The 16,406-nt window shown below is 38.4% G+C and overlaps 1 protein-coding gene across 2 annotated transcripts in view; it reads left to right on the top strand.

Annotated features, from left to right (window-relative positions):
* Positions 1-16,406, top strand: part of zgc:154058 (Transmembrane protein 150A-like) — a 31,223-nt gene that overhangs the window by 9,117 nt on the left and 5,700 nt on the right. For both annotated transcript variants that reach the window (XM_053621025.1, XM_053621024.1), the window contains one exon: positions 8,514-8,641. In XM_053621025.1, the coding sequence (XP_053477000.1) occupies positions 8,514-8,641 (128 nt within the window). The remainder of the gene's footprint in view (positions 1-8,513; positions 8,642-16,406) is intronic.

Raw genomic sequence — 16,406 nt, 5'->3', positions numbered from 1 at the left:
GTATTTTACATTTAGGATCTTTCTGGGTACTAGAAATGAAAAGTAATAGTTGAACGTGTGTGTGTGTGTGTGTGTGTGTGTGTGTGTGTGTGTGTGTGTGTAAGTATGGGAGGGTGCAGCCTACTCAGTCATACTAAAGAAATTACTCAGACACTGAAAATCAGACTACCAAAGTAAATAAAATCGCATGTGGTGTGTTTTAGTCTTGATATGAAATTATGTAATAACCTCAAAAATGCAATATGAAATGCTGTTGAATAGCACGCATACAAAAGACTCCGCATCCAGGTTAGCACTTCATGGTGCCAGTGCATTATTTATCATTTGTTTTAAATTTACACTGATCATGTATTGTGAGTTGGACTTGTAAATATGAACAAAAAATTGTTTATACATAAGCATAAAATTATGTTTTAAAAAAGCAACATTAATAGAGAATATATTGGATGTAAAAAGTTTACACACCCCTGTTGAAATTTTTGTGATGTGAAAAAAAATGAAACCAAAATGTCAGATCATTTTCCATCTTTAATGTGATATAGCAGCCAAAAACAAATAGAAATGTTTGAGGGGTAAAAACAAAAAGTAAAACTCTATATATATCCTGGTTGCATGAGTGTGCATACCCCTTAACTAATACTTTGTTAAAGCACCATTTGCTTGTAATACAGCACTCAGTCTTTTGGGGTAATTGATTTTGGGGTAAATCTTGATTTGGCAATTGTATTCCACTCTTCCTTGCAAAAATGCTCCAGATCTATCACATTGCGAGAGGATCTCCTGTACACAGCCTTCTTCAAGTCATTCCAAAACCTTGATCTTCTTCTGAATCCATTCCCTTGTTAACTTGGATTTGTGCTTTGGGTTGTTGTCATGATGGAATGTGACATTTTTTTTTCAATTGTCAAACAGAGGCCTGTAGGTTTTGTGCCTAAATAGATTGGTATTTATCCATGGATAAGAAATGGCTTCTGTCTAGACATCCTACCACATAGCCCAGACATGTGAAGAATACAAGAGATTATCACATGCGGGGAAAAACCAGTACTTGCCAGATATTCCTGCAGCTCCTTTACTGTTGCCATAGGTCTCTTGGCAGCCTCCCTGATACGTTTTCTTCTTGTCTTTTCGTTGATTTTGGAAGGACGTTCTGTTCTTTGGTAATGCGATTGTGGTGTCCCATTTCCTCTGGCCTTCACGTCAAGAAGAAAATCCTATAGAAACAGATTATATTTATTTGAGACTAATTAGAATCACTTCATTGATGACAGGTGTATGATAATTACTTTTGAACATGAGTTTGAATGTCATTGTTTGTCATTCAGTGTCATTGCCCCAATATAGTAGGGTGTGCACACGTTTTATTTTTCTTTTTTTTCCCCATAAAACATTTGTATTAGTTTTTTACTTAAATGTTGTTTTACATTAAAGGTGGAAAAAGATTTGACTTGGTTTCTTGGATTTGACATGGTCCTTGGTTTCATTTTTTTACGTCATAAAAACCTATAATTTTAACAGGGGTGTGTAGGCTTTTTATATTCACTGTATATGTAAAGGTTACATTTTAAAAAAATCAACTTCTAGAGATAAATGTTGCAAAAAATTTTCTTATTCGGATTACACCTGCTATCATAATAGAAGACATTGCCCTTAATTTGGAAGATTTCACTTCACAAGTGGCAGCCATGATGAAGGCGAAGGAGCTTTCCAAAGTTCTCAGGGACAACATTATTAAACAAGCCTTAAATGGAAAAAGCTACAGTCCAATAGTCAGTAAAAAATTGGTTCAATTATATGAAGGTGGAGAAGTTCATGGTTCACGATCTGAAAGCAGGAACAGGAGTTACACAGAGAACAATGAGCAGTGGACTGCAACACAATCATCTCTGTTCCTACACCCCGTGCAGAACTTCTCTGTAAATATACCCATTAAAGGGCTGATAAAGATCCACATCTAAGCATTCTGATTTATATTTAAAAATTATATGTTGAAAATAATTCGGACGGATACGCCAAAAAACGCTGAATAAGGAAGATGTTGATGGTATAAGTGTTTAAGTTCTGTAGTCAGTATGCAACTTGATGATGAATTGGGGTCAAAGTGATTTTTGCTGTTCACACTGTTGTGAAAACAAAAACAAATGCATGTGTGAGGAACAGGATCATATTTGAGTTAAATCTTCCTGCAGTGTGCATCTAGATTTTCAGTCTGAGTAAAAGAACATAAGCCTTGATCTGTGCATTATCAGTCATATTGTGACTTGCTAAATTTGACTGCACAGTGCAAGCTATAGAACAGAGTGTAGGTCCAGTATTGCATGGAAAGTGGTATTTTACATACCCAGACTCTGTGGCAGCCAGGTGTGTGTTTTGCTGCAGGTCTCAGATGTCTTTTGTGTTGTATTGCTGGTGAAATATGACCTTTGACCTACACAGTTTAGCCTGGCAGTAATGTCTGTGCAAAGACATGGAGGCCTGTGTTGTTACTGATATGTCCAGTCAGTCAAGTTGTGGCTCAGCAAGATGGTTAGATTGCAGGAAGTCATGGCCCTGCTGTTTCCATGTTGAACCCTAGATTGTATTTTTATCCACAGACAAAAACGGCTATTTTTCATTAGATCAGTATTGTATTATAATATTGCACATCCATGTGTATATCCTTATTGGTTTGCATAGTACATCCATGTTGACAAGGCCATGTCTTGCAGAGACAAGAGTTATGTTTGCTTACATGGCGTTGATACATGCACATGGGACTTTTTCCTTTATTGTAATAATTTGTATGATGTGATTCATAGATGCGTTCGTGCATGAGCGCTTGTAGCTACCCACTGAAGTATTTGTTTTGGTTATATGCATTAAGCTACACTGGCTGCTTTTTCTTGTTAGAACAAGAAGATATCCCTAACCCCAGGCAATCAAATTCTTTTATTACATTATAGAGTTCTTCGATCACAGACCAGTTACCGTAAAATTCAGTGTTATTGATGGTAGTCTGGGAAAATTAGGCTTGTCTAGTCATGTTTTGGGAAGTCCCATGTTCTGTCAAAGTTATGCTGTGTGGGGGAAGTATGTTTCAGGTTGATATCAATAGGATGCCGATCCAGAGATAATCAAACGAACTTGCTTACATTGTGAATTCGTGAAGTCGTTTTGTATGAGTGGTTTTTCATTCTGTTGAGACAGTGCACACTAGCAGAACTAATACTGTCACTGCTTGTATAGATATATAGTAGGAGCTGCTTGTCATTGCAGGTTACATAATAATCACTGTTTTTCACTCTGTGGTGGAGCTCTCTCTGAAACAAGTGGAGCACAGGAGGAAACATCCATCAACATAAGAAACACAATAACAAAGCACTGCAGGAGCTGACCTAGGCCTCTGGAGGCACACAGGCAACCTATCATCATACCATAAAATACTGCTTCTCTCTCTTCTTTCCTTTATTCTGCATGATCACTGGGTGTAGTTGGGCAGATTGCAGAGAGACACACAGAGATGTGGAAGCCCTAAATTGCCATGATTTTCTTAACATGCTACATATTGCACTTGCACTTTTTGCCACACATTTGTTTATTAGGAGTGTTAAACGTTTACATTCAGGTTTACAAGAGCGTGGTGTTGTTTTTTTCGCAACACAATGCTATTTCCTCAGTGTTGTCAGTGATTCCCAAGCCCTTTTATACAGTGGCTTCAGAAAGTGCACTATATGGCTGAAAGTTTTTGGACACTTGATGATCACAGCTACAGGCCCTTACACACTGAGCGCGACGTGATAAAGTGAAGCGAATCGCCGACAAACGGTGCTTTCACATCGAATGTGAAATGATTGATCGCCTTCAGCTAATTCACGCCTGCACAATAGGTGGGGCTGACCGAGAATGCGTTTTACGCCCACACACTAGGTGGCGCAACCCACTATTCAGCTGATCAGCCTATTGTCTTTGACCACCGAGAAAAAGAATCACTTAAATGTTGGTGCGTAGCACCACAAGGCTATTGTTAGGATTTACAGAAAAAGAAAGAAAATGGATTTGAAAATGGATTTAGCTGTGACTTTTATCAAAATGTTCATCCCATTCCAGATTTTGTCCCGCTGTTATGTGCTGTTACGATAACTTCCACTCTTCTGGGAAGGCAATCCACTAGATTTTGGAGCAATACTGTGGGGATTTGTGCACATTCAGCCATAAAAGCATTAGTGAGGTCAGACACTGATGTGAGGTTAGGAGGTCTGGGGTGCAGTTAATGTTCCAGTTCATCCAAAAGGTTGTGGTCAGGGCTTGCTTTATAAACCTCACTTTGTGCTCAGGAGCATTGTCATGCCGGAACAGGTTTGGGCATCTTAGTTGTATTGAAGGGAAATTGTAACCTACAATTCAGAGACAACCTGTACAACTGTGTGCGTCCAACTTTGTGGCAAAAGTTTGGGGAAGAACCACATATGGGTGTGGTGGTCAGGTGCCCACATACTTTTGGCCATATAGTGTGTTCAGTCCCCTTCAGTTTTTCCATAATTTATTGTAGGGCTGCAACAACTAATCCATAATAATCGATAATTAAAATAATCAACAATGAATGTCATTATGGATTAGTCGGGAGGTCACAGAGTGAGCTGCTGCTGTGGGAAAAGTGCATGATCCAGGTTGTCCAAAACATGACTGTTTTATATTAAGTGCTTCAAACAAATTCGTAAGTGTATTAACGTGGCTTGATGTATCAGATGCTGCGACAGATGTGTGTGCTGTTTAATGTGTTCCAGACATGTTTTCTTCAGTGCAGAAATGACCGTTTTACCTTTATATCCTTATCTGTAAATGTTAGAAATTCACACTAGTATTTCCATTTTTCATAAATCCTCGTCCTGACAGTGAGTGAGTCTCAATTAAACTTCACTGAATGAGCGCGAGCCCATGCATGCGCGTCAATCAAACAGCACGTAATAGAAAGTAAGCGCAATAACTCAGACTAAAATATTCATTTTGATCAAATATGTTGTTAGATGCTATATTTAGCGATATTTAGAAACAAAAGTAATTGTTTATGAGAGCAGTAACTGTAATGGGGTTATAACATGTAATTGTATAGAAATGCAAGAAGTGTCGTACATTTACAGAATAAAGTAACATGTTATTGTGTTCAGATGAGTGAATGTGTGTGTTACTGCAGAACATTCAACCTCTTACCAGTTAACACTTAGTTTGTGCTTTTGTTTTTCTTTTTTTTAATCATTTTTGATATAGTGATTTAACGTCTGCTTTAAAGCTTGTGGACAATCAATTGTTTTTTTGTTATCAAAAAATAATGTTAATATTTTAAAAAGTCCTTTGCACAATGTATAACATAGCCCACACATAGATACATTTAATAACTTTTTCATAGCCTTCAATTTGCACAATGTGTGAAGGACAACACTGGGCAGAATGTGAAATAGCATTTTTTTTCGAAAAAATACAGAAAAGAAAAATGGGACTTTTAATCCTACCAACTGATTAATCGAATAAATAATCAACAGATTAATCAATTATCAAAATAATCGTTAGTTGTAGCCCTACTTTATTGTATTGGATTGTATTAAAATGGACTTTTGGTTATTGATCTACACACAATAATCCATTATGACAAAGTGAACACATGTTTTAGAAATATTTGCAAATGTATTAAAAATCAAAAACTGAAATCTCTCATTTCGATACATATTCAGGTCTTTTATTCAGTACTTTGTAAAAGCACCTTTGGCAGCACTTACAGCTTCAAGTCTTCTTCTTTTACAGCTTTGAGTCTTCTTTAAATTTCTACAAGCTTTGCACACCTGGATTTGGGCAGTTTTTCCCATTCTTCCTTTATGGATTATAGTGTGTGGAATAATGGCCAAAAAAATTCCCTAAATTTGATCCATTTTAAATTAAATCTGTAACGCAATAAAGTGTGCAGAATCTGAAGGACGCTGAATATTTTCCCAAGCCACTTGTTTTTCTGTTATTCCATAAATGTTACATTTTCCACTGTTAAAGAACTAATGTTTGTTCTCTGCAAGTTACAGCCATGTAATAGCGCCACCCACAAATTTGTCTTATCAACTTTAACAGGCTAATTAAAGTGCCAAGTGGGTGCCTACCACAGTTCTATTAACATCCATGTAGTGGTTTGTTCAAATGCGTACTAAACCTTTATCAGTCAGTTAGATGGCATCAGCAGATGTTGCCCGCTCTGTTATGCTAAATTGGAGAATTGCTTAAGGGAGAACTGCTTAATGTGCCTCATGCAACCTTGTAATATTTGGCATACTTGGAATATACTTTGAATGGGATGCCAGGCCATCACAGTGTATAGACCACTAAAAACTTTTTATTTCAATTTAAAATAAGTCAATAATAACTCACAATGTTCCACATTCAGATATTTTGGAATTAAATTGGCACAGCCAATATAATATAAGATGTAATTTTCATCTATTATTGAACATTGGGATACATTTTATAAAAAAAAACCTTTTTATCACTATAATAACTGTTATTACCTAATGGGGCATACACTTTAATAGTTTCTGATATTCCTTATTTTTCCTATAGAAACATCCTATTCTAATTTAATTAAAAAGAATATGGTAAATATGTCAAATAAATAAATAAATAAATAAAATTTAAATTGTAGACTTCAATTACAGCCCTTCAGGGTCTCACAAAAATGCTGATGTTGACCGGGAAGAATTTGAGTTTGACACCCCGTCATGTTCATATTGCAATAATGTATTAAAAATTTTAAATGAATGTTTTGTGTCAGTATCGTTTCATGAAGGCTGTATCTTGTTGTGGTTTTAGTGTATCGTCACATGCCTAGTCACAACTTTGACTTCCAACAATGCCATAGCCATCCATAAACAGGAATCAGTCAGAGCATAATTGCACAAATGAACTGCATTCAATACAAAAGAATCCCTTTTTGTAAGTTATAAGTGCCTTCTAGCAACCTACCCTATGATTAGTTGTTGTTGTTAAAATAGCATTACATTCATGAATGAGTTTCTAATAGAACGTTTTAAGCAGCACTATCAGATCTTGACAGGCCATGATTTTGGCCGATACATTTGTTAGCACATTCTTAGCAGCATTATTTTTGTCATAATTGAACAATTACTTTAAAAGTGTAGGCTGGTGAAGGAGAGATGGCTAGTGAATAAACCTGGTGGCCTTTTCCTGTCTGACTGCCTCATTCTCTTGCTCTGACCCAACCTCTCAGTCAGTTGGGAGGAAACCATGAGAAAGCAAGACTGCTGCATTTGTTTAGAGTCAAACGTAGGAATATTTGTCTCTGAGGTGTGGTTTGAGCTAAACAGGAAAATGATGCTGGCCAACAGCAGCATGTGGCACAGAGAACGCCTGCCCCCCCTTTTTTCATGTCCAGCTTTCTCAGGATTAGAATTCAACTCTAGGAAATGTGCACACCCTTGCCTCTTCAAGGCATTGATCTTTGATGATCTGCAGTACAGTGGCTAACCTTATGTTGGTTAGTTTTTCCATGTGTTTTGCTATACCATCCTTCTAGAGATATTTTTAGCTTGCTGTGAATTGTGACGTGTGCTAGACTTTGTTTGTTGCTGTATTCACTCCGTGTCCTCTTCCTCACAGCTTATGTCTATTACTAGATCTGTCGACAACAATGCTCTTGACATTGCACTCCAAACAACAGTCTAAGCTAATGGAGTAAACAAGCATTTTCTGGCTACAGCTGGGCTTTGTTAAAAAGCATAAAGGCTAATTTCCTTTGCCCGGACATGTTGTTTCTTTTTCCATGCTTGTAACTTGCCTAACTTCTCTTAAATTATTTAGATCCTAACAGGAAAGTGTGGTGCCCACACACATTCTCAGAATTAGTTTTTTATGGTACTTCTCCCATGGAGTACCATATAAATGAGACATCTGCATGCAAGGTACTATATCTGGATCTGTTTCCTTTGGACTGTGAGATTAATGAGGCTGTTACTCAGATTAAGACATGAGGGGCAGTTTTGTCCTCACGGTTTTCCCTAGCTGACCAGCTCCAGTTACCTCTCATTTAAGCATTAGCACAACAAAGTAAACAGCAGAGCAGACCAGAGTGACCCGCCCATTTAAGAGCTCTAAGCACATAACAATTGACCTTGTTACCCCTGCCATAGGCCTCCTTTCCCTTCCTGCCACCTCATAACCTTACTCTTCCAGGAAGAAATTATTAGTTTCTGGGGAAACAGCAGACAAAGGTTTTTGTCCTGCAGAATCTGGCTCAGAACACTCATACCAGGCAGAACTGTACATAGCCAATGCAGAGAGCACGTCCCTGGAAGTCCACAAGGCATAATTAAAACAGACAAATTCTGGGATTTAAATCTGAGAATTATGTTTTAAATGATATTGTGATAACCAAATTGTATATAGAATTTATTAAAACAGTGTCTAGCTTTATCTTCACAATAGAGAGAAGTACCCATCTATATCTCTCATGTGTTCTATCTGTGTGTTTTTTTCTCTTTCAGTGATGGTAATAGTTTTGCTGCATTATGCTCATGTGATTGAAAGGCGCCAGAACTGCGTGTTAAACACGGCAAGTCTCTCCACCGGCTGGATCTGCTCTGCAGGACTCATCATGGTGGGCAACTTCCAGGTGAGAGCAGTGGGGTGTGTATAAGTACATCCTTTTACAGTGCAGGAGATCTATAAATTGTACCATCAGTGAATAAATTTAGTTTTCTGGAAATAGCAAAAAGAGTATCTTTTAGAGCCAAGACTTCAAAAGACCTTATTTAGTACTGTGTTTCTTTTGTAATGAGAAATATCATGCCATAAATGGTAGCAACACTTCTGCCTTGTTTATAGATGTAAGGGTTATGCTTATAACTAGATTCATACAAAGGGCATTCATTTAGAATAAAACAGAACTATGTAATGCAGTTTAAACCGTGTTTATATTAGACTAAGAAAAGTAGGGCTGTAGTTCCTGAATGAATCATGTACAAACACTGGAGTCAGACATGTTATGTTTAAGAAAACCCAACTGTAAGTTAAAAATGCTACTAGCAGATTAGAGATGGATAAACTAATCGATAAAATTGATAATAATCCATTATGAAAATCGATGTCAATGAATCTCGTTATTGATTAGTTGGTCTGCGCACGGCACAGGGCATGTTTACTCATTGCGTTACTTCTGTTCCGAAAACACGGATCGGGGAGTAAATACTAAAGTTGTGTCCCAAATGATGTACTATACACTTACACTATGCACTGTGTACTCTACTGTCTAGTGTATGTATTTTAGAACTGTAATATCATCTCAAATGAAATACTAGTGTTTTTTTTTACAAACCGGAAGTATAAGCCTCTTCCTAGTCAATAGCACATGACGTCAAACGCACATAATGCGACGCCTCTAGCTTTAGCAGAATACCCAGAGTCAACAACAATGGATTTCTTCAGTTACTATTTATGTTAGTGTTACCTTTTATGCTCAGCATGACCTCAGTCACCATCAGACGGAGGTGTAATCATTAAGTGACAGTGGAAAAAAGTGTGTGAGCTGTAAGTCCTGTAAGGCATTGGAGCATTTTGTATTAAATGCCATGGAGGAGACTGTAACCTGCAAACTTTACAAAGTGGAGCTTGTGTAGCACGGAAGCATGACAGTGATGCACGAGGACAAACTTACTCTTATATCCAAAATGCTCCACTGTGTACAAGGGGTTGGGGAAACTGGTGCGAGTTGCTGAAAAGGTTTAGTTTAATTCAAGTTTATTGTCATTATCTACTGTATTTGCGTGCGTGCAGTGTAAATTCTGTCGTTAATTATAACGGGAGTGATCTATTTGTAACGAGGCCACGTAACTCTTTACTCGCAATGTAGATGCGTTGATAAACAGTGTAGCGCAAGTAAGATCTGTAATGCCTAATTAAAACGGTATGATCAAAGTAAACATAAGTAAAACAATATGTCTAAAGGCAGTGAGCAACAGAAACCATAAAGTGCAGTGAAAGTGAGATTTTACTGTTAATTTAGGACTGTAGTTTAATTATCAGTGCTTTTCTTTTTTTTTAAAAAAAAAAACTTGTTTCTTTGAGTCTTAGCAGGTCACAATCATCCCTTCATACATCGAGTTACACAGCTGTTCCCTGTTGGTGAACATTGTTAATCTGTCAGTTTTTATAGTATTAGACAACTACAGAACCTCAAAGATTAGGATGTATCCCGTCTCTGTTCTCTGATCCTCTGCTAAAATCTATATATGCAGTTAGGTCCATAAATATCTGGACACTGACAAATTTATTGTTATATAAAATTTATGTTTTTTAACTGTACAACAGTATATTGAAATTTAATTAAATAGATCTTAAAGTCTTTCAACTTTAATTTGTGGGTATTTACATCCAAATCAGGTGAATGGTGTAGAAATTACAGCACTTTTTACATATGGTTCCAAACAAAAGTCTAAAAGAACTTCATATGTATACACCAATCAGCCGTAACATTAAAACCATGGAGAGGGGAAATGAATAGCATTGATTATCTTGTTACAGTGGCACCTGTCAAGGGGTGGGATATATTAGGCAGCTAGTAAAGAGTCGGTTCTCGAAGTTGATGTGTTGGAAGTAGGAAACATAAGCAAGTGTAAGGATCTGAGCTACTTTGACCATATTGTGATGGCTAGACGACTCGGTCAGAACATCTCCAAAAGAGCAGGTCTTGTGTGGTGTTCCCGGTATGCAGTGATTAGTACCTGTCAAAAGTGGTCCAAGGAAGGACAAACGTGAACCAGCAATGGGGTCCTGGACGCCCATGGCTCATCGGTGTGTGTGCGGAGTGAAGGATAGCTCATTTGGTTCGATCCCACAGAAGAGCTACTATAACACAAATTGTTGAAAAATTTAATGCTGGCTATGAGAGAAATGTGATAAAAAAGAACAAACAGTGCGTTGCAGCTTGCTACGTATGGGGCTGTGTAGTCGTAGACAGGTCAAAGAGCTCATGCTGACCCCTGTCCACTGCAGAAAGCACCTACAATTCACATGTGAACATCAGAACTGGACCATGGAGCAATGGTAGAAGGTGGCCTGGACTGATGAATCACATTTTCTTTAAAAATCATGTGGACGGTTGGGTGCGTGTGTGTCACTCACCTGGGGAAGAGATGGCACCAGGATGCACTATGGGACGAAGCAAGCTGGCGGAGGAAGTGTGATGCTCTGGGCAAAATGTTCTGCTGGAAAACCTTGGTTGCTGTCATTCATATGGATGTTACTTTGACACCATGATTACTGTCATAGGCTTAGCTTAGTTTTAGCTTGTGTGTACACATGCATGTGTGTCCAAGAAAGTGTTTGGTGCTTAATATTGAATTGACTGTCTTATGCTATATCCCCTGTAGCTATTGTACTTTTGTTCAGCTAAGATGGGGCTGTACTCTCTCTTACTGTTTTTCTGTTTTGTTTTTTTTGTTCTCCAGGGCTGTTGCATCAAAGTTCACCGATTTGTAATAGGCTCTGTAATCCTCTTTGGAGCCATAGAAAATCACTGAGCAAAGGGCACTGTTTTACTCTGTGGAATTTACATCTTTTACCATTATTTATGAATCAGTGTTGACTCTTTTGCTAGCTCAGAGTTTTAGGCAGCTGTAATGTTTGGACACTTGGCTGAGTGCCCAACTTGCAAGCAATGCGGGGGGGGGGTTGGCCAATAGGGCACCAGACAGACATTTTTATGAGCCGGTTACCATAGAGACAGAGGGGGAGAACAAGTTCTCTCTCTCATAGCATAACCGTCCACCTCTTAAATATACAGGTTCATCAACTGGATGTCTGAGAGTGTATACATATTGAAACATCCAATCTTCATCTCTTCCTTATATAAGTATGAAAAGCAAGAGTATGAGTGCATTTCTGTCTGTGTAGGATGGCCATTCCATCTCGAGTGGTCTAATAATTGCAAATTTGGTTTCTTGACCGTTTTTAATTTTTCTAATTTTTTTGGAGTGATTACATTTATGTATTGGCATTGCAAAACCACCATTTTTTTTACTTGGTTTAATTACAGCAGCCATCTTTGTGCCATTACACACAACAAATTTTGGTTATACATTTGTTTGCAGAAACTTCAGTATCTTGGCTCAGGATGGGCCTAGCTCATTGGAACAAAAGTTCTAGATCTCTAGAGCACTTTACAAGGTACATGTGCATATACAAATATTTTGCACATTTGTGTTGCTTAGACTTAGAACTAAAGTCCAAATGTGATGCTTAAGATTGTTCACAGTTCCACAGTTACAGTCAATTTATAATGGGAAGGGTTCGAGTCTCTTAGGGGTACCTAAGTAAGTATAGTGTGCGTGCAGAACATTTCAGGTTTGAGGCTTTTTTTAAAAAAATTGGGGCGAGAATGTGCAACTACAGCTCAGAAGTCACTTACTACTTTTATCACAGGAGAAACAACAGCACAGCTCTGGTTTTTTTTGTTTTTTTGTGAAACACCCAACTGAACACTGCTTCCATATTTGCATAAAATCTATTCATTCATACCAACTGTACACCTGTACCAACATGATAGATCAGGCTGGTTCTTCAAATCTGGCTTTCGAGGTCCACTGTCCTGCAGAGTCCTCCAATCTCAAACTCACAATTTTTACAACAGAATGGTGCTATGGATTTCATTTCCATTTCTGTGAAAATGTCAGGTTCGTCTCTGGTCCCCCACCAAAGATATTCAACCGGAAAGTGAGGGGAATTTTAATAAGTGGCACTTTATCACCTCCATAAAAAACTGTGGGCAGTCTTGAGCATTACATTATGTTCTAAGTCTAAGGAACATGAATGTACAAAATGTTTATATGTGTTCATGTACCTTGCAATATGCTCTAGAGATCAGTTTTTGTTCCAAGGAGCTAGGCCCATCTTGAGCCGATATATATAGAGGTTTACGTAAACAGCTGTAAAACCAAAATTTGTTGTGTGCCATGACACAAAGATGGGCGTCGTAGTTAAACCAAGTAAAATAAAATTAAAAATAAAAAAACTGGTGATTTTGCATTGCCAATACATAGAGGTAATCCCTCAAAAAAGTCTAGCAACCTGCACTGGACCACTTGAGATGGAATGACCCAGGAAAAGACACTGGCACATACAGTTCATCAGTCAGTCTTTCATTTGTCTTGTTGCGTTTTTTTTAAATTATATTATCTCAGTGTTAATTTGGTCTTATTTCAATGTCTGGAAATTTTGCAGTTGTATTACTTTAAGCGTTTTAAAGATTGAATGTCATTTTGGCAATGACTACTGCAGTCTTGTGTCTCCTGGACATTAAAATCACTTGTCTATATTGATGTCTCTATGTGTGGAAAGCAGCACTGAGTGCCAAGCACAAGAGTTCCATGTTTGGTCGGAATACATAAAGTCTGCAAACCATTAAGTCTGAATGAGCTGATTCCTTCCTTGGTGCGTGTGTGCGTGTGTGCGTGTGTATGTGTGTGTACGTGTGTGCGCGCGCGCGTGTGTGTGTGTGTGTGTGTGTGTGTGTGTGTGTGTGTGTGTGTGTGTGTGTGTGCGCGCATGCGCATGTTTGTGTGGGAACTCTTCCACACAGAGCCTTTTAGGAGGGCTATGTGTACACAACCAGTCTCTTCATACTCGTCTGTTCACATGGCTGCTACTTGCCATATCGTGCTCCAGTGCAACTATTAACACAGACTGAAATGTGAGTAGAGATTCCTGCTGCCACCCCCCTAGCCACTTCATGGAGGGAAAGGTGAATCCAGTGCCTTTTTTGGCTCTCATAAGGTTTTTGAGTTGACTTCTAAAATCTTTCAATAAGACCTATATAGCCCTTGTCAGGATTTAGGTCGAAGGATTGATGTATTGTGTCCTGATAACTTAGTGAATATGTTTAACTTCGCTGTGTTGTGAAACCACAGACAGACATCTGATGGCAGAAAAGAAACAAAACTATGAGATTTCTTTTTAGTGTCCTTTGTTACGAAACAGGGGAATTTGCTGTCTGCTTGAATGACTCATGGGTGCTGTGTGTGTATGTGTTGAGTTTGGAATGAGGAACATCAAACAGACACGCGAGCCAGAGCGGGAAAATGAATTCTGGACACCACATCTGCACCTCATCAGCCAGCCCGCCTGCACTTCTCGAGCATTCCACTGAGATGCTCACCATGCAGGATGTCAATATGGCCAACTCACTGTCTTCTGCCACTCAACACGTGTGACACATTATTTCTTCAGGGAAGTTTATATAATAGATCCTTTTGTCTGTAATTTTGTGTAACCAAAAATTTAGAAATAGACATTTCTCAATCATCCATGGAAAAGGAAAAAGGAACTGGGAAGAGAAGAGCTGTGTAGGTACAGGTGTGCAAGGTGTGAGGAGCTGCAGACTCTTAACAAACCTGCCTGTGCATGTTAGGAAGGCAGTGCCACGTGGAACATTCTCTCCCCTAATTAGTGACATTTGTAGCCTTTCAGAACATACAGTAGATTTTTCCTTCTTTTTCCTTTTCATTCCTAACATGGAAAGAAACAGATATAGATATCAAAGCATACTTTCCTGACAGGATTTCAGTGTAAATTAATGGTATTTTATGTTCACTTTCCCCAGATATTAAAGCATCCACCTTAGATAAATCTAACTTGGCATGGCATTTCAGTCATGACAATTCAGGGATGGAACCGTCTAGATGTTATTTAGCAATGTACAATGCAATAGCAGCCGTTTTAACAGTTGGACAGTAAGGTGGCTTACTGATGAGTCACTTCCTTTCTTGTTGAAATTAAACTGTTGTTACACTAGCAGCCAGTGAGCAGAGGAATGGCTCACTGGCTGCCGGTGTATCAGTTCTGATCAGTACAACCTTTCTGGGAGGTACTGGTGCATATTTAGGTCTTTGCACGTCTTCTATTTTGTGGCTGGGACCCACTGACCATGGAGACACTTAAGCCTTGCACACCCAACTGCAGAATTGCCACTTAATAATGTGTAAATAAACGTTGAGGACATGCATGCTCCTTGTGGGATTTAGCGAAATTTACAGTTATGAGGCAGAGAGAATTTGAGCACCTATAGGAGTAGTCTATCATGAGCGAAATTATGTGGCCAAGAGGTTAAATGAATAGGTGAACTTTGCTGCTCTCTGCTGGTGAGGTTAACAAGCAGTTTGTGAATTTACAACTCATAACTAATCCTAAATAAGCGAGCAGAGATTACTAATTTAACTAAATTAATCCCATTTTTCTGTGCCTCAAAGGCATTACCTTCCCATGCTGGGTATTTCCACACTTAAATATCGTTTACAGTAACAACACATGTTCTATAGGGGAACGTTTACAGTCAGCATCATTCAGACCTCTTTGAAATGTACTGACTGAGTTTGTTTTCCTCCGGCTTCAGAGCTCCATACCACAGCTCTGAGTACTGAGCGCTGAAAATAACTGCCAGAGAACTCCATGCACACTGTAATTACCTCTTGCACTTTTAACATACTTTTGGGGAAACTGTTTGCACCTCACTTGAACTGAACTATATCTAAAGCTTATTTCTAACAGCTGGTTCAACCGTCTGCCTCAGAACCACAATAATATTAACCACAGAACCAAAATAATCCCTGAATGCTAACCTAGAGGAAGTGTTCAACCCCTCAGCGTGTTTGATGCTGTCATGACACACACACTTGGGTGGGAAATACTAATAAGGTTCTACTTTTCGTGTGTGTTGTGTGAGTGGGGGTGGCCATATTGTGATGAATGGATGTAGCTTATATAAAGAACTGTACAGCACTGTTGAGCAGGAGCATCAATTCAAGTAGTTTAAAGTTTCACCATTTCCTAGTAGTGAGATAGAGGGCATCCCCACATTTTAGATTAAGTAGCTTTGTAAGTAGGTAAGCTGTTCTCTCAATGGTACACCATTTTTATTTTCTTAATGTATGTTACACATTTTCAATCAGTTAAGCGTTTTTTGTTGGTTGGAAGCATGACTACATGTTGCTAGAAAGGCCACATTCTTGAACCCTGACAGCAGGAAAAAAGAAAAGAAAACCTGGACTTGAAATGATATTTTGTGGATTGTGTGAGATGAATGCAAATGTATGAGAGACTTTATTTGACTTTAATAGTATGCAGTGTGTTTATCTGTGTTTTAAAAAATATAGCATTATGTTTCTCATCAACGCACTTGTACAAATACACACACAAGTGTTATGGTGTTATGGTAAAGCTGTGGGTTGATTTGTAATTATTTTTTGGAGTAATTTGACCATTTGACACTTTTCTCTTTTACTGAGCTGACTCCAGTGACAATCACTTCATCAGATTTGCAGAGTTTTTTTTTGTGATTGTTGCAGCCAAAATGTGTGATTTTGCTGTGCCCCCCCCCCCTTTCAAAA

This window comes from Ictalurus furcatus, chromosome 3 (assembly GCF_023375685.1).
Source record: "Ictalurus furcatus strain D&B chromosome 3, Billie_1.0, whole genome shotgun sequence".
Taxonomy (NCBI): domain Eukaryota; kingdom Metazoa; phylum Chordata; class Actinopteri; order Siluriformes; family Ictaluridae; genus Ictalurus; species Ictalurus furcatus.
Note: the sequence above shows the minus strand (reverse complement) of the source record. Positions and strands in the feature narration are given on the sequence as shown.